The sequence below is a fragment of the Cetorhinus maximus genome, chromosome 13 (assembly GCF_964194155.1).
Source record: "Cetorhinus maximus chromosome 13, sCetMax3.hap1.1, whole genome shotgun sequence".
Taxonomy (NCBI): Eukaryota; Metazoa; Chordata; class Chondrichthyes; order Lamniformes; family Cetorhinidae; genus Cetorhinus; species Cetorhinus maximus.
This window is the reverse complement of record NC_135891.1, coordinates 21,136,701-21,163,738: the sequence shown is the minus strand read 5'-3', so window position 1 is coordinate 21,163,738 and position 27,038 is coordinate 21,136,701. Positions and strand designations below refer to the sequence as shown.

Below are 27,038 nucleotides of genomic sequence, written 5' to 3'. Positions count from 1 at the left end.
GGTCAGCACTCTGTGAAAGCAAAGCATAAGAACAAGTATCAATGGCCCTGTTTGGGGGTGGGGCGTGGGATGTTGGAGGAAAAAAAATTGGATTTAAAAAAAAGGGGTCAAGATGGAGGACAGAGTTCATGGTCTGAAGTTGTTGAACTCAATGCTAAGTCCGGAAGGCTGTAAAGTGCCTAATCGGAAGATGAGGTGCTGTTCCTCCAGTTTGCATTGGGCTTCACTGGAACATTGCAGCAGGCCAAGGATGGAAATGTGGGTATGAGAGCAGGGTGGTGAATTGAAATGGCAAGCGACAGGGAGGTCTGGGTCATGCTTGCATACTGAGTGAAAGTGTTCCGTAAAGTGCTCACCAGTCTGTGTTTCGCCTCCCCAATGTAGAGGCAATCGCATTGGGAACAGCGAATACAGTAGACTAAATTGAAGTGTCTTCCTTTTTCCTCAACTGAGGGTTCCCCTACTTAGTGGTTGACAGGGCCCTCAACCGTGTCTGACCCTTATCCCTTCACCTCCCTCCCAGAGCAATGATAGGGTCCCCCTTGTCCTTCCTTTTCGCCCCACCAGCCTCTGCATTCAAAGGATCAGCCTCTGCCATTTTTGTCAACTCCAGTAGACCAAATTGAAGGAGGTGCAAGTGAAGTGCTGCTTGTCCTGAAAGGAGTGTTTGGGGCCTTGGACAGTGAGGAGGGAGCTGGTAAAGGGACAGGTGTTGTGATTGCATGGAAAGGTGCCATGGGAAGGGGATGAGGATTTGGGGATTGACCAGGGTGTCATGGAGGGAACAGTTTCTACAGAATGCTGCTGGGTTTGGAGGCGTGGTGGTGGTGGGGGTTCGCGATGGTGATGGTGGTGTCTGGGACATTGTCTGTAAGGTAGGATTCCGTGACTATGTTAGGCTGTTGCTTGATTAGTCTGTGAGATAGCTCTCCCAATTTTGGCACTAGCCCCCAGATGTTAGTAAGGGTTCATTCCTTATTGATAAAAGCAAAAAACTGCGGATGCTGGAAATCCAAAACAGAAAACAAAAATACCTGGAAAAACTCAGCAGGTCTGGCAGCATCTGTGGAGAGGGACACAGTTAACGTTTCGAGTCCGAGTGACCTGTTCTGTTGAAGGGTCATTCGGACTCGAAACGCTAACTGTGTCCCTCTCTGCAGATGCTGCCAGACCTGCTGAGTTTTTCCAGGTATTTTTGTTTTTTCATTCCTTATTGACTTGTTTTTAGTAGTTTGACACAACTGAGTGGCTTGCTAGGCCATTTCAGAAGTCAGTTAAGAGTCAATCACATTGTGGTTGTCCAGACTGGGTAAGGATGGCAATGAACCAACAATCAGCAATGCTTTCATTAGACTTTTCATTCCAGATATTTTATTGAACCCGGGTCCCCAGAGCATTATGCTGGGTCTCTGGATTACTAGCCCAGTGACAATACCACTATACCACTGATACTTTTGGATTTTAATAAACGTTGCTCTTTGAAATTCATGCTCAAACCAGCCTGCTGATCCATATTAAAACAGCTTAGCAACAACAGATAAATAATTCCTTTTAAAAAAAAAAGAGCTCCAATTTAACACTGTCAAGTGTCAAGTTGGCAGCTTCTCTAGTTTCAAAACTGGTCCAAGTCTCTCATTTCAGATATACACAAGAAAAAACTTGTAACACATGTCTTGGTGTTCAGTTGCAACTGGTGATTGCAGTAGGATTACAGATGTTAAAATATGTTTCAGCACTGTCTTAATACTGCTGCTGCCACCAAGGGTTGAATTTTCGTTGGGATGCAGAGGCAGGACTAGAGGTGGGAGAACCCACCATTTCCAGCTACCAGCTGGCATGCCAGCCTAGTGTCATGGTCCCATCTCTAGGAAATTTTCATTGAGACCAGATCGGTGGGAGGGGGGGTGTATAAAAGGCTGCCCGCCCACTAGTGGTGGGTAGTTGATGAGTTCAATTAAATTCCCCATTGAGGTCACTTGATAGAAGCTATCTGGAATTTCCCAGACGGCAGGCTGGGCCCCTCTGCTGGTGGGGCTTCTGATCTTTGTGGTAGAGGGCCTTCTACTGGGCGTCCAGCCTCAGGAGTGTGCCGTGACACCACCTTGAAAATCACCCTCTAGGCACCAGCGCTGGCTTCCCAACCCACATTTCCTTTCTAAGGCAGGATTGGGAACCGAAAATGAAAATTCAGCCCCAAATGACCGATTCATTTCTTAAATCTCATTCTTCTTTCTCTAGTCCTTGCCCCCGCCACCACCCCCACCATCCAAAGCGGAATGCTTCATAGTTCGCTTGACTCATTTTGAGGAGGGAAAGGCTTATTTTATGAAGAATGGTTGAACGGGTTGGAGTGCTCCACAATGGAGTATACCCATTGGAGTTTTGAAGAAAGGGAGGTAATCTTATTGAAACATTTTGAGGGAACTTGATCGGGTGGATACCAGGAGGATATTTCCTCTTGTGGGGAAGACTAGAACTAGGGTGCACAGTTTACGAATAACAGATCTCCCTTAAGGTGGAGATGAGGAAAACTGTTATTTCTCAGTAGGTCATTATTCTGTGGAATTCTCTTCCCCAGAGAGCAGTGGAGGCTGAGTCATTGAGTTTATTCAAGGCTGAGTTAGACAACTTATTGATAGACTAGGGAGTCAAGGGTTATGGAGGACAGACAGGAAAAAGTGGAAGTGAGACCACAACCAGACATCATCCATGATCTTACTGAATGGAGGAGAAGACTCAAAGGGCCGAATGGCCTAATCCTCCTATGTTCCTATATTTTTTAAATAGAATACTTAATATAGTTGTTTCCTGTGGGTCAAATCATATTGTAGTTTTGTGCAGGCGCTAAATAACTGGGTGGCCTGTGTATGACTGGCAGCAGACCTTAATGATCATAATGATCATAGTGGCTTTTGCTTACTTGAATTAAGGTTCTTTTAAGTATCAAGAATTTCAGCAATTTATTTTAGAGTTTTGTTTTAGGTTATAATTTTTGGTAATTTTAGAATAAAGCTTTAAAATTCAGATTGACTTAATGCATTCAATGGCTAGTTCCGAACATTAGGCGACAGATTTTGGTCTGGGTACAAAAGTGTAAGTGTATGAACTTGCACTAATTTCTCAGTATAATAGGAGCTCTAAGGTGCTATATAAGATGCTGAAAATTCCAAGTGCTCCAACATTAGTGTAATAAAGCTTCTATTGTTGGAAGGAGAGAAATCTGAGCACATGCACATAAGCAGGGTTGGCTGAATCTAAATCCACATTCTTAACATCAGTTTTCATAGTACCGAATTCCTCTTTGAAGTGAATTCAAATCACATTGTTATTGTCGTGTAATTTGAGAGCTGCAGTTTCTGCGTCTAAAAGGTTGTGGGTTCAAAGACTACCCCGAGACCAGGACACAATTTAGGCTGAAATTTGGTAAAGTAATGATCCTACACCACTGTGTTTTTTCATTCATTGGATGTGGATGTCACTGGCTCTGCCAGCATTTATTGTCCATCCCTAAAGGCATTTTAGAGTCAAGGTCTGGAGTCACATGTAGGCCAGACCAGGTAAGGACGGCCGATTTCCTTCCCTAAAGGGCACTAGTGAACCATAGAACCATAGAACACTACAGCACAGAAAACAGGCCATTCGGCCCTTCTAGTCTGTGCCGAAATATTATTCCGCTAGTCCCACTGACCTGCACCTAGTCCATAACCCTCCAGACCTCTCCCATCCATGTATCTATCTAATTTATTCTTAAAACTTAAGAGTGAGCCCGCATTTACCACATCAGGTGGTAGCTCGTTCCACACACTCACCACTCTCTGAGTGAAGAAGTTCCCCCTAATGTTCCCCCTAAACCTTTCCCCTTTCACCCTAAAGCCATGTCCTCTCGTGTTTATTTCTCCTAATCTAAGTGGAAAGAGCCTACTCGCATTTACTCTGTCTATACCCCTCACCCCTATACCCAGATGGGTTTTTACAACGATGGTTTCATAGTTATCATTAGATTTTTAATACCAGATTTTTATTGAATTCAAATTCCACCACTTGCCATGGCAGGATTTGAACAGGTCCCCTGAGCATTACCCTGGGTTTCTGGATTACTAGTCCAGCAATAATACCTTGCCATCACCTCCCCTGCAGTGTAGGAAGTTCTGCTGTCCTGCCCAACATTCCTCTTTCATCCAAAATTTTTTAAAAAATCAACTAATCATTTACTCAACATACTGTTTGACGACCTCACTGTGTAGAAATTGACTGCATTGTTTAACTAAAAGACAACAGTGATTACAGATTAAAGGTAATTAACTGTCTGTAAAGCAATTTGGACATTCTAAGGACATGAGAAGAGGCTATCATAATCCAAGTTATTTTAATTGGATTGTGACATTTGGTTGAAATGGAGCAAATTTCAAAACAAATAAACATGAAGTAGTCTTGTTCAGAAAGAACTTTGGAACCTGTCCCAGAGACTTTACCATATATTCCTACTGATCAGTATAGTTGGACACACTATAAATAATAAAATGTTCTTTTAATCTTTACAAGCTAAACAGTGGTGCTATTCACTGCTTTTAATGGAGTCCCAGCCAGTACAGTTCAACAGCCAAGTTTTTAGATCACACTAACAAACCTCAATCTTCTCATTAAAACTATATGAATTTGGTGAGACTGTGACACTGCAGATGTACTGAAAATAGAGAACAATTTGCTTTCAGGAAAGACTTAGAGACCAGCTGGCATTCACAAGCTTAATTGCAACTTTTCAAATAAACTACATATACGAGAAAACAGTAAACCACGTGTTTCAGGGTTCAGTAGAATAGTGCCTTGTGTAATAATTTGCTTTTAGATTAAAAATGCTTTTTTTAAATAATTAGTCAGGTTTCCTGTAGAAAACCAATAATTGTTATTTATAAAAAACACATGTAATTATGCCAAGTCTGTTCATCTGCAAAACTGGGTGGAAATCAACACCTTAGTTAGGATGCTTCCGTGGCCATCATCTGCTGTGAATTATCCATCTGAATGAATGAAAATCATCACTAAGAGGCTACGTAATTGACTAAAATTGCAACAGCGATATCAATTTGTGGGATTGTTGATTAGGTGGTCTCAAACCAAGTCATCATTTTCAAAATGAACGTTGTTCATCGGAAATAGATGTTCAAAGGCTTATGTTGCTCACAATACCTTTGGTCCCCTTCCACAAAAAAGTATTAAAAGGCTCCAATTTATTGCTCCTCATTATGAAAGCTCTGACTTAGACTGGGATACAGTTCTACTGGGTAATTAATCAGTTCTCCACCTTCTAGCTTAGAGAGTGAGTCTCTCTCATATTCTCCAGATTGGCTGCAGAGGTCTTATCCTGATCTAGCATGATGTCCACAGACATTCACTTTCTAGCAAGGTCCCTGGGTATCAATTTGGGGGTTGAGAGCCTGGCTGATTTCAAAGAATCAGAATCACAGAATCACACAATGCAGAAGAGGCCCTTCAGCCCATCGAGTCTGCACCGACACGTGAGAAACACCTGACCTACCTACCTAATCCCATTTACCAGCACTTGGCCCATAGCCTTGAATGTTATGATGTGACAAGTGCTCATCCAGGTACTTTATAAAGGATGTGAGGCAACCTGCCTCCACCACCCTCCCAGGCAGTGCATTCCAGATCTTCACTACCCTCTGGTTAAAAAAGTTTTTCCTCACATCCCCCCTAAACCTCCTGCCCCTCACCTTGAACTTATGTCACCTCATGACTGACCCTTCAACTAAGGGGAACAGCTGCTTCCTATCCACCCTGTCCATGCCCCTCATAATCTTGTATACCTCGATCAGGTCGCCCCCCAGTCTTCTCTGCTCCAACGAAAACAACCCAAGTCTATCCAACCTTTCTTCATAACTTAAATATTTCATCCCAGGCAACATCCTGGTGAATCTCCTCTGCACCCCCTCCAATGCAATCTCATCCTTCCTATAATGTGGCAACCAGAACTGCACACACTACTCCAGCTGTGGCCTCACTAAGGTTCTATATAACTCCATACTTTTGTATGCCTCGATTGATAAAGGCAAGCGTCCCATATGCCTTTTTCACCACCCCACTAACATGCCCCTCCGCCTTCAGAGATCTATGGACACACACGCCAAGGTTTCTTTGTTCCTCAGAACTTCCTAGTGTCATGCCGTATATTGAATACTTCCTTGGCAAATTACTCCTTTCAAAGTGTATCACCTCACACTTTTCAGGGTTAAATTCCATCTGCCACTTTTCTGCCCATTTGACCATCCCATCTATATCTTCCTGTAGCCCAAGACACTCAACCTCACTGTTAACCATCTGGCCAATCTTTGTGTCATTTGCAAACTTACTAATCCTACTCCCCCACATAGTCATCTATGTCGTTTATATAAATGACGAATAATAGGGAACCGAGCACAGATCCCTGTGGTATGCCACTGGACACTGGCTTCCAATCACTAAAGCATCCTTCTGTCATCACCCTCTATCTCCTACAACTAAGCCAATTTTGAATCCACCTTATCAAATTACCCTATGTCGCATGTGCATTTGCCTTCTTTATAAGTCTCCCATGTGGGACCTTGTCAAAGGCTTTGTTGAAATCCATATAAACTACATCAACTGCACTACCCTCATTTACACACCTGGTCACCTCCCCAAAAAATTCAATCAAATTTGTTAGGCATGACCTCCCTCTGACAAAGCCATGCTGACTATCCCTGATCAAACCTTGCCTCTCCAAATAGAGAAAGATTCTCTCCTTCAGTATTTTCTCCAAATAGTTTCCCTACCACTGACGTTAGACTCACTGGCCTGTAGTTCCCTGGCTTATCTCTACAACTCTTCTTAAATAGCGGAACCACATTAGCTGTTCTCCAGTCCTCTGGCACCTCCCCCATGGCCAGAGAGGAATTAAAAATTTGGGTCAGAGCCCCTGCAATCTCCTCCCTTGCCTCCCTCAGCAGTCTGGGACACAAATCATCCGGACCTGGAGATTTGTCCACTTTTAAGCCTGTCAACACCTCCAATACCTTGTCACTCCCTATATCAATTTGCTCAAGAACCTCGCAGTCTTTCTCCCCGAGTTCGATACCTTCGTCCTCATTCTCTTGGATGAAGACGGATGTGAAGTATTCGTTCAACAGTCTACCGATGTCCTCTGGCTCCACCCATAGATTGCCCCCTTGGTCCCTAATGGGCCCTACTCTTTCCCTGGTTATCCTCTTCCCATTGATATACTTGCAGAATATCTTGGGATTTTCCCTACTTTTACCAGCCAGAGCTTTTTCATATCCCGTCTTTGCTCTCCTAATTGCTTTTTTAAGCTCCACCCTGCACTTTCTGTACTCCACTAATGCCTCCGCTGATTTGCTTCCCTTGTACCTGCTAAAAGCCTCTCTCTTCCTTCTCATTGTATCCTGAATATTTCCGGTCATCCATGGTTCTCTGGGCTTGTTACTCCTTCCTATCACCCTAGAGGGTACATGTTGAGCCTGTACCCTCCCCATTTCCTTTTTGAACGCCCCCCAATGCTCTTCTGTAGATTTCCCCACAAGTAACTGTTCCCAGTCTACCTTGGCCAGATCCTGCCTTATTTTACTAAAATCCGCTCTCCCCCAATCCAAAGCATTTTTTTGCAACTTGTCTATTTCTTTGTCCATAACTAGCTTAAACTGTACCATGTTGTGGTCGCTATCACTAAAATGGTCCCCCACCACCACCTCAGCCACCTGTCCGGCTTCATTCCCCAGAATTAGTCCAGCACTGCGCCGTCCCTTGTTAGACCCTCTACATATTGACCTAAAAAGTTCTCTTGTACACATTTCAAGAAATCCACTCCATCCAAGCCCTTAACACTTTGTCTATCCCAATTAATGTTGGGAAAGTTGAAATCACCTAATATAATTACCCTATTGTTATTGTTTTTACACACCTCCGCAAATTGTGCACATATTTGTTCAATTTCCCGCTGACTATCTGGAGGTCTATAATAAACACCTAACAATGTGGCTGCCCCTTTTTTTATTCCTAAGCTCTACCCACAAAGCTTCATTCGATGCCCACTCCAAGATATCATCTCTCCTTATTGCAGTAACTGACTCCTTAACTAATAATGCAATGCCTCCTCCTCTTTTACCCCCTCCCCTATCTCGCCTGAAGATTCTATATCCCGGAATGTTGTGCTGCCAATCCTGCCCCTCCCCCAACCACATCTCAGTGGTGGCTACTATATCACAATTCCACGTGTCAATCCTCACCCTTAACTCATCCGTTTTACCTGTAATACTCCTGGCATTAAAGTAGAGGCCATCCAGCCTTGCCTTACTCCCTTGAAACTTAATGCAGCTGTACTCCCTCTGACTTGATTGTTTTACTGTATTATGATGTATCCCTATTCTGCTAACATTCTGTGTCCCCTCCCCCTGCCAAATTAGTTTAAACTCCTCCCAACAGCACTAGTAAACCCGCCCACAAGGATGTTAGTCCCTCTCTGGTTCAGATGTAGACCTTCCCGCCTGTACAGGTCCCACCTTCCCCAGAAACGGTCCCAGTGATCCAGGAATCTAAAACTCTCTCTCCTGCACCAACTCTTAAGCCGCGTATTCATCTGCGCTATTCTGCTATTTCTGAGCTCGACAGCATGTGGCACTGGGAGTAATCCAGAGATTACAACCCGAGAGATCTTGCTTTTTAGTCTACTGCCTAACTCCCTGAATTCTTGATGCAAGACCTCATCCCTCTTTCTACCTATGTCATTTCCTTCTTATTTCTCCTCCTACGGCAGTGATGCAATTTGTCAGGCCTCTAGAGGTGTCAGCTGTGGCTCAGTCCATAGCACCCTCGCCTTTGAATCAGAAGGTTGTGGGTTCATGTCCCACTCCCGGAAACCAAGAACTGTGATTGTACTCAAAAGAGTTGCAATCTGTGACTGTTGATAACTCGAAATAATTTTTGTCAGGCCTCTACAGCCGCCCTTGTTGAAACTCTGCAACTATTTCAGCTTCTTGACCCATATTGTTCACACTTGGTACCACTTTGAAAAATCAGAGCCACGGAAATTAATACCAAGGGAAATACCAGTAAAACATTTCTTTGCATCCCCCATTTCATTGATCATCTACTAGTCAACTTTATAAATCTTGATCGATCGTCTATTTTCGAGCTATTTTCATAAAAGAATTTTTGTATATGCAGTATTATCTTTACAACGAGGTGTTTTAAAAATCAGACATTAAAGTCCAATTGCTTATAGCTGAGCTATTGTACGCTGTCATCTAAAAGAGGAAACACAGCACTGATGTATATTAAAAGCAGAAACAAAGTGGGCAGGCAGCCACACACATTTAGATGGGATCTGAGATCCGGAATTCATTTTAAATGGAAATTAAAAGATTGGATTTTAAGATTGGTGGTCAAGTCCACAAAGGAAATTTCTAAATCTCAGCCTAGCAGAAGCATCATGTTACCTTATTGTTTCTTTAACATAAATATATCAAATAACAGTTTATATAGTAAAGAATGCTGTAGAATGAAACACAAAGTTCTAGAAATGAATGAAATTGAGTACAAAACGGAGAGTCAAGTTTCGAAGAGAGCTCCGATGAAAGTATGAAACAAGAAGAAGCAGAAAGAGCAGTACGCAGATTTAAAATTGAATAATCCAAAGTTTTCATCAATGAACGCTGAATATTCCTTCCCAATAAATTACTCCCCTTTGAATTTGAAATGAGCAGGTTATACAATTTCCTGTTATGTTCTTTTATTAAGCCTCTGGGTAATGTCTTTGTTCAATTTATATTAGAGGGAAAAGCATGTCTTTTGCCAAAAATTGACACATGGGGCCAGTCTGTCCCAAGGACTGCTCAATTATTGGAGCCATTAGGTGTAACTCAAGATGTAGCTCCTTTTAGTACTCGTCTAAAAAAGGAATCCCAGAAGTTGAACTTGTTATAAATGCACGTTCTTTTCTTTCTTTCTTTATATGTTGGTTGTAAGTTATACATTAAACCACTTTAGATAGCAAGGTTATGTCTTAAAACATCTCTATCCTTAGCAACAGCCTGTATAGTACCATATTAACAAATATTTTGTAGCCTAATTAAGGCCAATATTTATGAATATTAATTACCATCGTGCCCACTTGTATCTTTTTTTCTATTAACCTGAAGGAAAGTCTTTTAATGATGCATATCAACTGCCCCAGTACAAAAGCAAAATACTGCAAAAAAAAATGCAGCAAATTTGAAATAAAAACAGAAAATGTTGGAAATACTCAGCAGGTCTGGTAGCATACATGGAGAGAGTAACAGAGTTAAGGTTTCGGAGCTGTGATCTTTCATCAGAACATTAACTCTGTCTCTCTCTCTCTCTTCAATTATGCTGTCAGATCTGTCCACTTCCTCAATGTGGGTCAGACTAATCTAAAATTTGACTTTAACTGGAACCAAGCTTGATACAGCCATGCATTAGATATGTGAAGGCAACATTTTCTCCTAAAAGACGGTATGGTTTCCTTCACTCTTTATCCTGCTAAAGTGTTTTTTAAAATTCATAATATTGGGTTTTCATCCTTCAGGAATCTCCAATGTAATAACTTTTCCCATCTGCCTAATGCAACGAGCATAATGCAATTTACCATTAATTCCACAGCTTCCTTCAGTATACTACTCAAACGTCTAGTTTCAGGAGTGTCTGTGGTTTCTGTTCTCCAAGCTGAAAGGTCCATATCATGGAACCTCAGATCATGATGTATGAAATTTAAACTCCTATTCCGATTAAGTTGCTGATACACCAGGTTTTGGTGTTCTGATCTCTGATATGCCAATGAGGCATCAAAAAGAGCCCCCCCCGATGGCCTTCAAAATTCAAAAGGGACAACCCATTAATTGCAAAACAGAAGTGCAACTAAGACTGAGTTGCTTGAAATTTGAGAGCTAGTTTGTCAGGGTTTTAAGGCCGCATATGGCCATGGGCCATGGCTGAACATTGTTGAGCTTTTCTGTACCAATTTATGTACTTCTTACACCACATCCTATTCAACATAAGGTGCAGGTACAATTGGAGGTGGGCTGGGGGAGTGGTGGAGAAATGTACAACACAATGCACTCAGAGGGTGAACACGAAGCATTTCTGCTCCCCAACAGCACGTCGAAGATCATTATGTGTGGAACTCAGTGTTGGAGCAATATTATCTTTGACAATTCAATTCAAGACGAATTTCAATAATCCTTTTTTCTTTTCCTTTCTTCCTGCTTGCTATATAGAAGTGCACAACATACTCTGTAGATTGTTCTAGCTTGTTACAGCATTATAAAATTAGAAAAATCTTTACGTGCCTATGCTCTAAGAAATGTTATCTAAATATGCTATGAAAAAGTATTCAAGCAGCACTAGGTATGAACTGAGTTAGCGTGGTGTATATGGGCCCAGCTTCTGTTCTATTGGGGCATACTGCAGATGATCAATGATGCCTATACATGGGCAACAAATAGGGGCTGTTGGGAGATTTCAACTTTCCATGTCTTGTGTGTTAATGAGTTTGAAATTTGAGAGAATTGGAATTGCTGTAATTTTGTGTTTATAACCTAAAACCTGTCTATTAATTAAATACTGTCTGTCAAAATATAACTGAATGCTTTGCTTGAGGTAAATGATATGAGTTGGAGGTGCAGCATTTCTTCTAACAAGCCTTCAATTTTGCGTCATTTTAGGTTGCAACAGAAATGAGAAAGGTTCCTCTGTGAAGTAAATCGCATTCCAAAGCTATTAAAATGATTGGAGTCTCCTGTTGGTGCTTAAATAAAATAAAATTTTACCTTGACATTTGCAGCACAACAAAATATAACAATTTGGTCTACAATTTAATAGTGACCCAGGATCGCTGTTCAAAATGTGAAATGAGTAATTATAATCTAACACTCAGTAATGGGATGTTAATAGTTTGTGCAACAGCTGCATAATTTCAATAGTTTTAGGAAAGTTATTAGTGCATGTTGTACTGAAGATAATATCGACAGTTCCAAATGGACACAAAAGAATATTTGGATTTCTCTTCTCAGGTACAGAAGCTTTCGTACATCGAGTGAGTACGTTTGCCCCTGAATATTGATGGTTCTGACTGAACCTGAAGTACTGTGACTATTTCCACTAGAGCAGGGAAGGCTAAAAGAAGTTTTAAGGGATGTTTAAGATTATGAAAGGTTTTGATGGGGGGCAGGAGCTAGAGAAAGACTATTTCCTTTGGTTAGCAAGTTAATGACCTGGAGTAGTTAATTTAAAATGTTAACAGGGATTGAGAAGTTTGGGGAAATTTGTTTACACAGTGAATCGTTTAGAAATGGACCAGGGAGTAGTTGAGGCAAAGACAATTTGCACCTTTTAAGGGAAAGTGTATAAACATTTAAACCAGAGAAAGGTACAGGGCTATGGAGACACAGCAGAGCAGTAAGATTTGACAGCATCTGTGGAGAGGAAGACAGAGTTAACGTATCAAGTCCGTTTGACTCTTCATCAGAACTCTGAAGAGTCATACGGACTCGATACGTTAACTCTGTCTTTCTCTCCACAGATGCTGTCAGACTTGCTGAGTTTTTCCAGCAATTTTTGTTTTTGTTTCAGATTTCCAGCATCCGCAGTATTTTGCTTCTATCTTGAGCAGTACAATTTGTTTAGAACTGGTCTAGGAAAATGCTAATACAAGCAAGATTGGCTGCTGTGCTGTAAACTTCCACAGTTCTATGTTGTTTTAGGTAGATATGTGAATTTGGCAGTCAGCGCACATCTCATGTTTGCTTATATAAGACCATGCATGGTAGAAAAGGAATACGCTGTGTACTTTCTTTCATTTGCTAAGTGTTGTTTTGTTTCGTTTTATTTGTTCACTAGATGTGGGCATTGCTGGCTAGGCCAGCATTTATCGCCCATCCCTAATAGCCCTTGAGAAGGTGGCTGTGAGCTGCCTTCTTGAACCGTTGCAGTCCTTGAGGTGTGGGTACACCCACAGCGCTGTTAGGGAGGGAGTTCCAGGGTTTTGACCCAGTGACAGTGAAGGAACTGCAGTACAGTTTCAAGTCAGGATTGTGTGTGGCTTGAAAGACACTTTCAAATGGCGGTGTTCCCATGCTTCTCCTGCCTTTGTCCTGCTATGTGGTAGAGTTCGCAGGTTTGTAAGGTGCTGTTGAAGGAGCCTTGATGAGTTGCTGCAGTACATCTTGTAGATGGTACACACTGCTGCCACCGTGAGTCAGGGGTAGAGGGAATGAATTTTTAAGGTGGTGGATGGGGTGCCAATCAATTGGGCTGCTTTGTCCTGGATGGTGTTGGAGCTGCACTCATCCAGGCAAGTGGGGGTTATTCCATCACACTCCTGACTTGTGCCTTGTAGATGGTGGGCAGACTTTGGGGAGTCAGGAAATAAGTTACTCTCTGCAGAATTCCTAGCCTCAGACCTGCTTTTGTAGCCACAGTATTTTAAAAATACAATTTAACTAGGAAATGCCACTGAATTGTAATTTTTTCCTCTCTAATTCAGTTGTGTAATCAAAATAATAATGGTTCAATTTATGTGACCAGTAATTTCACTGTCGGGATAATTACACATGAAGTTCCAAATTGATATCTCAATATGGAAAAAAAAAATAGGTGAATGAGCAGGGAGCCTCACTATTCTGCTTTTGTGCTAGTTTGAGTCTTAATACCTTATCTACATGACATAAATTTAGCATTGAAGCAAAGATTAAACTGGTTCTTACCAATGCTAAATTTGAAGTGAAAATTTATTTTTAAAATAACACTCCAGGATAAGGGTTGCACAATGTCGTTGTCATTGTGCATTCGTAAGAACATAAGAAGTAGGAACAAGAGTAGGCAATATGGCCCTTGAAGCCTGCTCCACCATCTAATAAAATTATGGCTGACCTTCTCTCTCTGCTCCACATTTTGGCTCTATCCCCATATTATTTGATTCCCAAGTGCCCAAAAATCTCTCCATCTCAATCCTGGGTATACTCAAAGACTGAGCATCTACAGTCCTTGTGGGTGCAGAATTCCAAAGATTCTGAATCATCTGAATGAAGAAATGTCTTCACATCTCAGTTCTAAATGGCCTACCCTTCTCCCGAGACTATGACCCTTAGTTCTAGGCTCTCAGAGGGCAAAATCTCTCCCATCACACCCCTCTCAGTCTCAGCTCAACTTCTTAAAAAATGTTATGATTTTGTTCTTAAAACTCATGTAAATTTATTGCTTTTGAAACCAAGTCCTATGAAATTGATTTAGATGTAATAGCCCAAATACAGGATTCAACTGAAAATCAAACAAGCTTGGCGATTTATGTGTCTAAACCCTTTTCTCTAGATTACTGCTTTATAACTGATTTATAGAATAAATGCTGCTTGTAATTAATAATTATCTCTGTGCTTTTTTTTTTACTATATTGTGTACACTTATTTCATAATAAAGATAGTAACAATATTGAGATCTGATAGGACTTGTTCCAAATTCCTAAAAAGGTCTTTATAAGGTTTTTGAATTGGTTGTTTTATATTCTATTTGTAAAGTTGTAGTGAAGGTACAGCATTTTTGATGCTTACCATCTAATGCCCGATTTCCAATGCCTGTTATTCTGGTATGGCACTCACGGACTGAATCTTTCAGACCAGTGATATCTTGACTGTGTACCACAAGAGTTCCATTCACTTGGTCTAAGTAACTCCACAGGTCACCAGCATGATTATCCAAATCATCCTTAATATAATCCAGACTCCTTAATACTGCACTTAGTTTGCTGCACAGACTCTCCATCTCAGCTACCCGTCTGTCAACTTGTGACACTTCCTTCTGGATATCTTGAGCATTGTGCTTGCAGTTATGGAGATCTGACATTATCCTGTGGTTAATTCGTTCCAGATCTCCTTTGAGCTCATGGACACGCTTGTCATTAAACATGAGCTGGGAACCTTGGCTGTTCACTATCTGTTGGATCAGATGGACCTCATCTGTCATTTTGCGCTCGTGTTCATCCCATGTTGAATTGGCAAATGCAAAGTCATCAGCATATTTGTTGACAGAATCCTTGATCCCTTTTAGTGTTCTGTTAACAGAGTTGATGTTGATCTTTAATAAAGTAATTTCTCCCTGCACTGCGCTGGATTCTTCTTCCTCTTTAATTTTTCTGTTTATTTCAAACATGGAGTAGTTAAGTTTATTAAGTAGACCAGAGTTCTTATCTAGTTTGGTCACAATATCTTGGCAGTTTTTCTGGCAAGCATCAATATCTGTTCTCAGAGTTTCAATTTCATTAATAATTGAGGTACAACCAATAGTACACAGATTCTCCAAAGCTACTAGCCTTCCTTCCAAATTATCTAGGCCGTCATTAGTTTTCTTTTTAATTGCGGCAATCTCTGCTTCCAGCATTGGGATTACTTCTCCCTCTAGGTTGGCAGGTACAGACACATTACTCAACTCCTCAACAATAATGGTAACACGGCCTTCAATGTCCTTTAGCTTATCATGCAGGAGTGTCTTCATTCCATCCAGCTCAGTTCCAAGATGTCCCTTCATGTTGTTCTCTATGGACAGACAATTTTCTTCTATACTCCTCTCCGTGGCATTGATTTTAGCCTCGATGTCATCCAGCCTACTATCGTAGACATTTTCCACATGAATACTGGAGAATTGTGGCAGCTCACTCTCAAACCGGGTCGTCAATGACATTTGATAGTCCGAGATTTCTTGCAGGTTCCGTTCCAGAGCATTGATTTTTTCTGATAGGTACTTAACAGTGTCACAGCAATTTTCAGTGACAGCCAAACCATCGATTTGTGTTTGTAAGTTATTAATCTCCTTTTTTAGGCCAGATTCTGTCCCATCTATCATTCCTTCAAGTCTTTGATTTATGCCCTTCTGTTCTTCACACTGTTGTTGGACCAACTTTACTTTATAATCACAGACAGTTTGTACATCGGTGAATTTGTTTTCAAAACCATCTAGTAGGTCAGCTCTGAACTTGGTGAGCTTGTTATCTATGTAACTATCAAGGAAATCCACAGTTGCTAAAGGCGAAGGTGGTCTATTGGCCTCCAGAAGTTGCCTGATTTGGCCATCGTGGCCAATCACCATCCCGTGAACTTCATCAAGCAAGTCACTCTTTGTTTTCAGGACATCCTTGACCTCCGTCACTTTGGCTACTAAGTCTCCCATTGCTGGTGGATATGTTGCTTCTCCTTTACTTAGGTTTTCCAGGCCATCAGTTATATATCCAAAGCCTACTACAGAATCTGGATATTTTAGATTATTCAGCAGTGATACAATCATTTTATTGGTGTCTTCCTGAATTGATAGCCTGAGACTGTCACTGATCCCACTCACCATGGATTGGAGTCTCTCAAACGATTGTGAAAAGCGTCGCATTTCATCTTCCAAACGGTCTATTCGTTCTCCATAGACATCCGGAGCCTTGGGACCTGGGAAGGACAAGTATTATCAGATTAAAGAATTATACAAATTAAATATAAATTGAGATTTTAAAAAGCTGTTAACTAATTGTACCATTATTTAATATTCTCTCTCTGTATAACTACTAATACAAGGACCTATGGTTTATACGCCATGTTCCATAAAGGTTAGGACTCTAAACCAAGCTAAGTGACATAAATGAAGTATCAAGGTGTTACTCACAAGTGATCTGGAGGATAATTATGATAAGTGACTAGCCTGACCTGTACTTTTAAAGCCACTATTGAGATGAGAAGGATCCAAGTATATCCTGAGGTCAATCAAGTACTCTTGGTTGTGAAACATTTCTAGACTGTCAGGCGCTTGTAAATTTTCAGCTCCAAGTCAGAAAAAAAATAGTCCTTCCCTCCCCCACCTCCCCCATCCCTTCCTTAATACTGCTGACACTTTAAAGGGTGATGTCTGGCTTCAATAATTTAATCTATATTTGATACTCAGGATAAGATAGTGAATGAGTTGGGACCTTTTATAATAAAGAATCAAATTAGAAAGTATCTGTTTTGCATAACTGTTTTACAAAACATCAAATATTCATAGTGACATCTTAGCCTGCAGCCATGAACATCCTATTTACATTCAAACTTGGAGCTTTTCCTTCTGATTATTTGTTTGGATATAAAAGTTAAGCCATGGAGTCAGATAATCTGGCAATGCAATTGTAAAAATCTTCCTGTTACTGCAGGGCAGATTCTTCCACAAATGAGTTTACACACATGGCCTTCAGAGGAATGAATATATTAGAGATTTGAACTTTTGGGTGGCTTGTGAACGTTGCTCCATGTTTTCATAATTGTCAAAGCCCCATGTAAGAACATTTTTCTACACAAGGTGTAGCAGTTAAAAGCTTATCCTGGAAAGAACCAAGGGGGTAAAATTACTCTTGGGTTATGGTGTGACATGTGCAGTTATGTTTCAGATGCCACCAGTTTATTTTTCCCCAAGTCACTGGAAGCAAAACATGCAAACTGGGCTGCCAATCCCAAGTGCCCATTTTGTGTGACTGCCCAAGATCGATCCTGCAAATCTTCATTATTGCTTCCTAAATGCATTTAAGTGCCACGCATCAAAGATAAATGGAATCAGATTGTTTCTTCCTCTGCAGCTCTTTTTTTTTCGGGGGGGGGCAGAAACTGCTGTAAAACTTAGGATACATTGATGCACCATCAAGTACATCTATTCTTTACTAATGTTTTACCCAATGAAAGTAGAATTGCCCAAGCTTTTTATCTTATTGGATCCCTTAGTAAATAATGTGGAGTTTCCGGCTTAACAGCCCGGAATTTCCTCAAAATTTGCACAAAAGCAACAGATTCAAATCAGCAAAACCGCTGTTGTTCATTAATGCTGTTCCACCTCATCATGCAAAAGATGGGAGAATCCAAGTTTCCTGCATTTAGGCTCCTTACAAATGGGCTGTAAAATTACACCTGAAATTTTAGGAGCAGTAGGATTTAGTCATATTTCTTATATTTAATTTTTAAATCAATTTGTTTGTTTCTCATGATGGAGGACTACACTGTATGTTTGCATCACAAGAACTCCATGAAAAATTGAAAAGTTTTCATGCTATTTTCTTAAATGTGTTAATTGATGTTCATAATCTATGTAAAGGGCGGTCTGATGAGTACAAACTTTAATTATCATGCATAAAAAAGGACTTAAAGAGGGAATTACCTTGTGACATTTCTTTAAGCCCCAATTAATGCTGATTTCTGTACTTTTTTTAACATTCTGATGTATTCTAAATGAGATTCTTAGGAAATTTCACAAGCAACTTTTAGCATAGTTATGCCATTGTAGGAAATTTCAGGCCAATGTTCAAATGAATGTTCCCATTAATTTGTACATATCTCATGTGAATACTAGATCTACAGACCTTGTGGTTTTGATTCTGGATTTATGCACCAGTGAAGAAACAAACACTAAAGAGCGCCCTTTTCAAATTAACATTCAAATTAACAAGCAAGATATATAAACAGAGTTAAGCAGGCTGGGTTGTCCGTGGTTGTAGTTTGGACACTCGAGTAATTGAAGAACCAAATCTCACTTGGCTATCTTGTTTTAAGCTTATTGCAAATTAACACGAAAAAACGTTACTGGACAAGTCAGAAAAGATCAGATTGCTCCAGTACCTTACAATTCCAACTAGCCTCAGGGCCCAAACACAGCTAATAAAACACTATATATGTCCATGAAATATAAAAAAAAACAGACAAAAAAATCCTCGAATGAAATTAAAACTTACCATAATAACCTTTTCTGGGTCCAGGGTGTGATGGCACAAGTTCAGGCAGTCCAGTAGGACCTTCCTGGCATGCATCACCCGAATACCCTGGACAACATCTCCATTCTAACTCTGTAACGGTCTTGTATCCAATTTTGTATTTAGGTTTGTAAAAGGTCCGGTACCTGTGTGGAGAAATGATTATCTTTGATCAGTAAACAGTTATTTACAGTCTGAAGGCTAATAAAAATAGTTAAAACAAACTATGCGCTTTCCAATATGGCAGTAATTTTAAAATAGTGTGAAATTAAGCTCAAAAGTGACTTGGTCCTGATTTCCTGGTTTAGTCATTTATTGTTTACTTTGAACTTTTTAACCCCAGTACAAAGCTTTACTAGCTGAGGCACGGCTGTAGATATGCAAGATGACACAGAATCTTTTTTTATTTCTGGAACCTGGGTATGAGGGAGAGAGAGTCTAGGTTAAGAAGCTGAAGGTTTCTTTTTACTGAGAATTTGGAACCAAATTGAACGCCATCTCAATGGGATACGTACTGAAAGTTATTCCTGACTTCAAGTTCACAGGCTGCATTCTTTAACTCAATCAACCCGCTATCCTCAAAACCCTACAGATAGAGCTCATTATTAGTAATGAATCATGCTTTCTGCTACTCTTTAAGCTATTACCTTGATGCTTTTGGGTTCTCGCCACCTCTATTCATATTGTAACAAAACACTTTTGTTGCTGATGTATCGAAGGGAGTGATTGACTCATCCCTTACACATGCAAGAGTATCTCAGGCCCGAGTTAAACATAGTTTTGTATCTTCACATACTCTTATTAAATCTAAATTAAATGATAGCTGTGAAGTAGATCTCAGCATTCGATTGAGGTTCAAAGTCATCCAGGTTATTCAGTTGTTTCTAACAACTAAAAATAGCCAGTTAAATAAAGCAATGTGTTTTTCATTAACCGTGGTAGTAACAGAACACACAAAGGGAGCACATGAGAGCCAGCTTACGTAGCACACTGGGCTCCCACCTGACTTTCCATGTTGCTTCTGATTGAGTATCTTCTGTTAACATTTATTCAAAAACAAAATCGATTGTTTTAACCTTCCTAATCCAGTGTGTAGTTTGGTATTTATATAATACACATTTGCACGTCAAAACATTGTTCATATTACAATAGGTCTGTGCCATTCTTTTGGCAATCCTTTCAACTTCAATCGTAAATGCCAAAGATGTTGAGTTATTTTTCCAACAGGTAGAGATTTAGCATCTACATGATTCTGTTGCTGCGAGACATTTGCAAGTTGTACTCAACATCACTTTGTATAATGGTGTATTTTATGTTAGTGAAACTTTGCATTGAATAACAGTGGCTGAATCTGGAGGCATTTAAAGCTAAGGCAGTCTAGCCTTTTGTACAGATATATAACTGTCACATTATTATACATATACTATCCTCCCTTAGGCAGATTTACAACCCAAATATTTTCACCTCTACTCAGTTGTCAGCAAAGGCCTTGTAAAAAACAGAATTTGCATTTATATAATCCCTTTCACATCCTCATCATATCACAATGCACTTTGCAACTAATTAATCACTGTTGTTATGTATGAAAATACAGCAACAACTTTACTCAATTCATGTCCCATTGTCAATAAATCAGTTACTTGTTAACCTGCTAGTGTTGTATGAGGGAGGAATTACCCTAAAATAACTTTCTGCTCTTCTCCGGATAGTATCCCAGGACCATTTAGATCTACCTGAACAGGCAGATAATTTAATTTAGCATCTTCCCAGCACATTGATGGGGTCAGTCTAACGTCAGTAATAGTTAATGTATTTTTTCCCTGGAATAATCATTTAAAGTTAATTGACCCACTGATCAACAGGTGCCTCTGTGATAAAATGTTTGGGAAGGTTTGTTAAAACCCAGAATTGTGGAAAAAAAGTCCGTGGCTACTTTGAATGTCCTGGCTTTGATATTGAGGTTCAAAGCAACAATTTCTTGCAACAGTCAAATGCTGTGGTCATTATTCTGCTCAGATTATTAATTATTTGAAGACAGAGTGGAGTCCTAATGCAGTCTTATTGCTATGATAATCTAAACATTCCAAGTCAACTGGTAGTTTCAGTGAGAGGCAACAAAATCAGAAATACTGCAATCCAATTTGATATTCCATTCCAATTTCAGTCTATGCTTAACTGTTGTATTATAATAATTTTCCATGTCTGGTTATCAGCCAGAGAAGCCTGCTTCTGATGTCTTACGGTTTTAAGTTTATATTTTCTCTTTCAGCCAGCTGCAGTTTATTGGCCAACTTTAGGCAAGAGAGTGGAGACTGACCTGCTCTCGGGCCACCACCAGTGCTGTGCCAAAGAAGAAATGTCCAAAAGCGAACAGGTGACAATTTATCTCCAGATTTTCCCTTCTCTCTAATTAGAGCACAAATTCTGCTCCCCACTCAAGGTGTGAAAATATTTCATTCCTTATTTAATTGGCACTGCACATTAGAAAAGATGTGAAGGCATTGGAGAGAATACAGAAAAGATTCACAAGAATGCTTCAAAGAATTAGGAACTTCAGTTACAAAGACAGATTGGAGAAACTGGGACTGTTTCCTTGGAGAAGAGTAGGTTGAGAGGAGATTTGATAGAGGTATTCAAAATCATGAGGGGCCTGGACAGGGTAAATAGGAAGAAACTGTTCTCATTTTGAAAGGATTGAGAATGAGAGGGCACAGATTTAAAGTAATTGGCAAAGCAAAGGTGACATGAAGCAAAACTTTCTCACACAGCGAGTGGTTAAGGTCTGGAATGCACTGCCTGAGAGATTGTGCTGGAGGCAGGTTGAATCGAGACATTCAGAAGGGAATTAGACTGTTATCTGAAAAGGAAGTATGTGCAGGGATACAAGGAGAAGGCAGGGGAATGGCACTAGGGGAAGTTGCTCTTTGGAGAGCCTGTGTAGACACAATGAGCCGAATGGCCTCCTTGTGCACTGTTACAATTCTGTGTGCAGTTACACAACTGGCCACATCTTTTTGCTCCTAGTTATTATATTTATTGGACTTTAAGTTGAAAAGTGGTGGTAAGCAGAGTAATCGCACTAAGTGCGTCGGATCAATAATCCACTTCTGCTGCATAAAAACTGCAAACAAACTGTAACTAGTAGCATAAGGAGGTTTCCCCCTATATAAGCAGGTTTCTCTGGCTGATACCAATACATGAAAGAATGATTATAAGCTACTATAACTTTGATTTATGCTACTACCAACATGGACATTATTGTTTAGCATGATCAGGAATATGAAATTACTCCTAATAAGACGTATGTTGCTGCATTGCTGACAGCATCTGACATGACTAATTCTTTGTTTTCATTACAGCTTAAATTGTAAAAACCTTTGAACGAGAAAACACTGTGCAAATTTCTGCTACAGCAGATGTAACATCTGCAGCACAACTTGCCCTAGTAGCCAACCTGCTTTTGAATTGCAGCTGCCCTTCATTCTTTGGGGTTCTTGATAGCATCTGCTAATAGATTTTGGAAGAGGCTACTCCAGTAACAGAGCTTGCCCAAAATGATGACCTAATATGAAACATCTTCCCAAACACACATTTGCTTCTAATGCTGAGTGTTTAATTCAGTGGTTGCTTTTAATACCTGGCAGATCTTCAACTGCTTTGCTCCTGGTGCCAGTCTAAGGCTTCCAGCATACGCACTATTGTTGTCTTTCAATTGGAAACTGTGTCATTGACAAATTGGAAGGACACCAATATGATAATGATGCCACCATACTGGTGTCCTTTATGACGTATAGATGTGCATGTGAAGATAGAAGCACCCTCTTGTATCAATCCATCAAATCACAGAAGCTTGCAGCACAGGAGGAGGTCAAACAGCCCATGCTGTCTGTACCAGCTCTTTGAAAGTCATTGAATCCATCCCACTTTGTCCCTCCCTGCATCATTTTTTTCTTTGAGTGCATATCCAATTCCCTTTCAAAAATTATTATTGAACCTGCTTGCCCCATCCTTTCAGGCAGTGCATTCCAGAGTGTAACAAAAGCTGCCTGAAAATATTCTCATCATCACCCCTCTGATTCGTTTGCTAATTAGCTTAAATCTGTGTCCTCTGGTTATTGATTTACAGACCAGTGGAAACAGTTTCTCCTGATTTACTCTGAAAATCCCTCACAAACTTTGAACATTTTAAAAAAACAAATCTACCTTTAACCTCCCCCACTCTAAGGACAACAATTCAGCTTTCCCAGTCTCTCTGCCGTGTATTCAATTAAACAACTCTAATAGAAAACTCCACCTTTTTCAATCAAGGGTGCCTTTGACCATTTTAGTGGATTTTAAATAAGCTGCACTAGTTGTTTTTATTTTTAAAGTTCAATCCTGCTTGGAGTCTTTGTTCAGTGCAGTCTGTACTACCAATTGAATTTAATGAATCTTAAATAGGTAATTTTTGTACCAAATCATATCGATGTCATTAAAGCCATCAAATGTATTTTCTGATGAAAAATACCTGGCATCTAAATTTTGTAAGAGGGTGTTGGATACTGAGACGCGTGATTGCCTTTTCCGTGCCACCAGAGGGCACAACTGCGCCACTGCTCAGAAAGCTCCCTTTTCCCCACACTCAAAAGATAAATGACTCTACAAGCAATGCAGTTTCTCGGTTCCGAATCTTATTTCAGTTTGTTTTTTTCTCCTTTGTCAATTTAGAGCAACCGTCTCAAATGTGTATATCGCCGCACGGAAACAATCCCCCCCCATTTAAAATCGTCCAATGTATTAATTTTCACAGAATGTGAAAACGTTGAATAATATTAAGCCAGAAACACTCAACCATCAAGTTTTAATCAGCTCAGACCATTCTGCGCAATCTTCCATTGAACGCTGCACAAAAGCACTCATTTAAGCTTGTGTTCTTTTGTGCACGTGAAGTGACCCTAGGTTTATTTTGAAACCATGAAAATCACTTGTGGATTGGAGTTTAAAGGAGATGCGTACTTAAAAAGTCACGCAATAGCAGCCCCCCCTACCACCCCACCCCTTTAATGATTTGCCCTGGATTAAAACGTGTCCCTTATTCCCTGATGGATGGAAGGTCCCGTCAAAATAAATCTGCATAGAGCATTCTACTGTGACAGGGTCTTTTAAAGAAAAAAGTCTGTAGTGTTCAGGGCACCACCAGACTGGAAACAAATATACAGACACCGCAGCTGTAATGGCAAATTAGCAGCCCGTTTCCTCTCGGGCTCCTCCAGCGTTACTGATGTGGTGTCGTGCAGCGTTTCGAGGTTTGAAAAAGACTTACATGACCACTCCCGGACACTTTAATTGGCCCCAAGCACACTGGTGGTACTCGGCTTTCACATAGGTGTCTGTACCGTCCTGCATCGTGCAAGTGATATTCTTTTTCACAATATAGGCACAGTAGTTCCTACAAAAACAAAACAGACCATACACATATATATATATATATATATATTTTTCTCTCTCTGCACTGGGACGTTTACAAGAGCAACACTAGATGCCAGATCTCTCTACCTTACAGAGCTGAAACTTTGTATCAACACATATGACGAGGTTCATGTCAAAAACAAATGCAACGGATCTATTTTCCGATGTCGCATAAAATGTGGATTGCTCTTAAATGTTGCTCAAAAAAAAATAGAATTATTTGACTAGGTAGAAAATCAAAAGCTTGGCAGTGTTCAAAGCTGGAAAAAAAAAGTTATTTTGTCTTCACTTTACTCCGTTGCGTTCAGCTTTGCAAAATAATCAATGCATCAAATATCTGGAGGCTTAACATTGCAGGCAGTTTGGAGAATAATTGTGGTTTATTTCTTGAGCAAAGTTTTTTTTAAAAAAGAAAAATAAATAAGACTCACTTGTGCCGGCCGGTGACCCGTCCTGCTCCTTTCAGAGTGGGGCTAGACCCTGAGGTGAAGAGGTTGTATCGGTAAGGAGGGTAGAAACTGCCCTTCGCATCGATGAGCGTGAGGATGGTCAGTAGCAACAGGCAGGGTAGGGTGACAGGGGCAGAGCCCGCGGTGCTCTCCAACATCGTGACAGCTTCTCCCAGTGACACGACAATGCCACCTCAGATCCCTTTTTGCTTGTCTGAGCGGAGGAGAAGGCAAAATCCCTGGGTGCGGAAGGAGGAATTCACTGTGGAAAGGGACTGACCCAGTTCGAGCTACAGTCTCACTGGAGGGAGAGGAGGAGGTGGTGGTGGTAAATAGAAGTCTTGCTCCCCCCTTGGTAAGAGACAAGAAGCCAGATCAGAGCTGAGATGTTGGGGGTTGCTGCACAGGAGGCAATCGATGAGCCATTCACTCTGGATCTGGGTCTATGTGTCAGCACTCATCGCCTGTACCTCGAGAAGAAGCGGACCCGTACAAGTGGGCGTTTCATTGATATTTAGTATGGCAGTAAAGAGGAACAACCCCTACCCCACCTTCCCACAGCGCTGCCAATGAGGGAGCAGCGACCCTCAGCCACCCCCCCCCCCTCCCACCTTTCCTATAAACTCTCACTACCGTTCGGGCAGAAGCCAATCTTTTGATCTCTTAACAATCACACACACATTCACTAGAAGCGCAGGTTTCCCAGTTTGAATGCAGTTCTCCCCGCCCCGCGCATTGTTGCACGAAAGCCTCGCCGCTTTCCCCTTTTAGCAGCAGCCTGTGCCTCTCCGGGACAACAGGGGCAGGCACCTTCTCATTTCATTGGAGATTATTACAGGCAGAGAGACCGCGCGTTTGCAGCAATATAATCCAACTGAGCAAAACAGCCCCAAAGTGTTGGCAAATAAAGCAATCCACCCTCCCCTCCTCTCCACCCTCCCCAGCAACCAATAAGCACCATTCGAAAAGATAAAAGCAAAACACTGAGGATGCTGGAAATCACAATTTTAAAAAAAAAATAGGACAGAAAATGCTGGAAAAACTCAGCAGGTCTGGCAGCATCTGTGGAGAGGGACACAGAGTTAACGTTTCGACTCCTCCAGAGTTTCGCTGGAGGTGTCACTCCGGGATTAATGAGTTCGGGCTGCTGGTGGAAGATGAGTCTCTGTGTTTTTATAACCTTCGCTGCTGACTTTCTGACGAGAGAGAGAGAGAGAGAGGGAGGGAGAGAGAGAGAGGGAGAGAGAGAGGAAAGTGGAAGGTGGCTTATTTTTTCCCCCCCTCTTTTTGAAAACAATGTCACGCCATTGGAAGTGGATTGTGAAAATAAAATAAAGTGTCAGTCAAGAGTTGAAGAGGATGGGGGAAATCTTGCCCCCCAGTGTGTGGGGCAGGTTAGAGAGTCTGTCCAGCTCCATTGAGCAGCCTCTCTGCCGAGTCCGCTTAATTCCTCACCGCAGCTTTGGATCAGGTTGGACCTTAACGTGTGGGGTTAATAGAAAATAATAACCATTGGGAGTTTTAATGTGGAGGGATGCGGCTTGAATTATCCTGGCTATAGTTAGAAAGGGATAATGTGAATCATTTGGCACACACACCCTATAAAGCCCATAGTTGTTTATACCCTGGTAGCCGCAATGACAATCTGGACCTTGCAGTCACTGACCTAATTCCAGGTCACAATTCACTTTGAGCAAGATATTTCTTGCTCAATGTTTTATCCTCTAAAAGAGGAAGCGGGTGGAATCACTGAATAATGCTCACCCCCACCCCCACATTAAAGAAAGGGTCTGTCTGATAGTGGCTTGTGTTCTCCATGGGTACAGTACTGGCTGCCCGCACCCAGCAGTTAGATCGGAAAGTGTTTCGTCCGCAGCTCCCATGTCCCTGAATTTCGTGTGGTTTTAACTGACATTTGAGTATCGCGCTCAGTGGTTGCACGATTCATGAATCGGAGCCAAACTTTGACGCTGGGCGGGGTATAGAGGCATTTCCCAGCACTAAACCAGGAAATCTGCTATTTGTTTAAAAATCAAACGTACGCTCCCGAGAGATGGAAACCTCCAACCGCTGTATCTTCATCTTTGCCAGGTCAGCTCAATTGTACCCACCTTAAAATGGCCCAATGTCAACCCCCCGCGATCTCATCACGAACAATGCAGACCCCATTTTTTGACATGAAAAAGGATCATTGCCCACCTCCCTTCTAGAATGTGCCTTTGCAAAGAAGGAGTGAAAAGAGACGCAGAGGCTGTTGTCGAGGTTGATTCCCGGCAGTTCTGCCATGCAGGACTCTGTCCTCTGGGGGGGTTACATACCAAGATAAAGCACCAACTGCTGTT

The 27,038-nt window shown here is 41.1% G+C and overlaps 1 protein-coding gene across 3 annotated transcripts in view; it reads right to left on the bottom strand.

Moving 5' to 3' along the window:
- The window catches only part of emilin3b (elastin microfibril interfacer 3b), a 44,643-nt gene extending 19,428 nt beyond the window's left edge, over positions 1-25,215 (bottom strand). For 2 of the 3 annotated variants that reach the window (XM_078555077.1, XM_078555079.1), the window contains exons 1-4: positions 24,679-25,215; positions 24,102-24,227; positions 18,782-18,945; positions 14,610-16,484 (exon numbers count right to left, since the gene is read on the bottom strand). In XM_078555077.1, coding sequence (XP_078411203.1) covers positions 14,610-16,484; positions 18,782-18,945; positions 24,102-24,227; positions 24,679-24,854 — 2,341 coding nt within the window. In that variant the 5' untranslated portion in view covers positions 24,855-25,215. The remainder of the gene's footprint in view (positions 1-14,609; positions 16,485-18,781; positions 18,946-24,101; positions 24,228-24,678) is intronic. The other variant, XM_078555078.1, reaches the window with a different exon arrangement.
- Between the last annotated feature and the right edge of the window lie 1,823 nt (positions 25,216-27,038).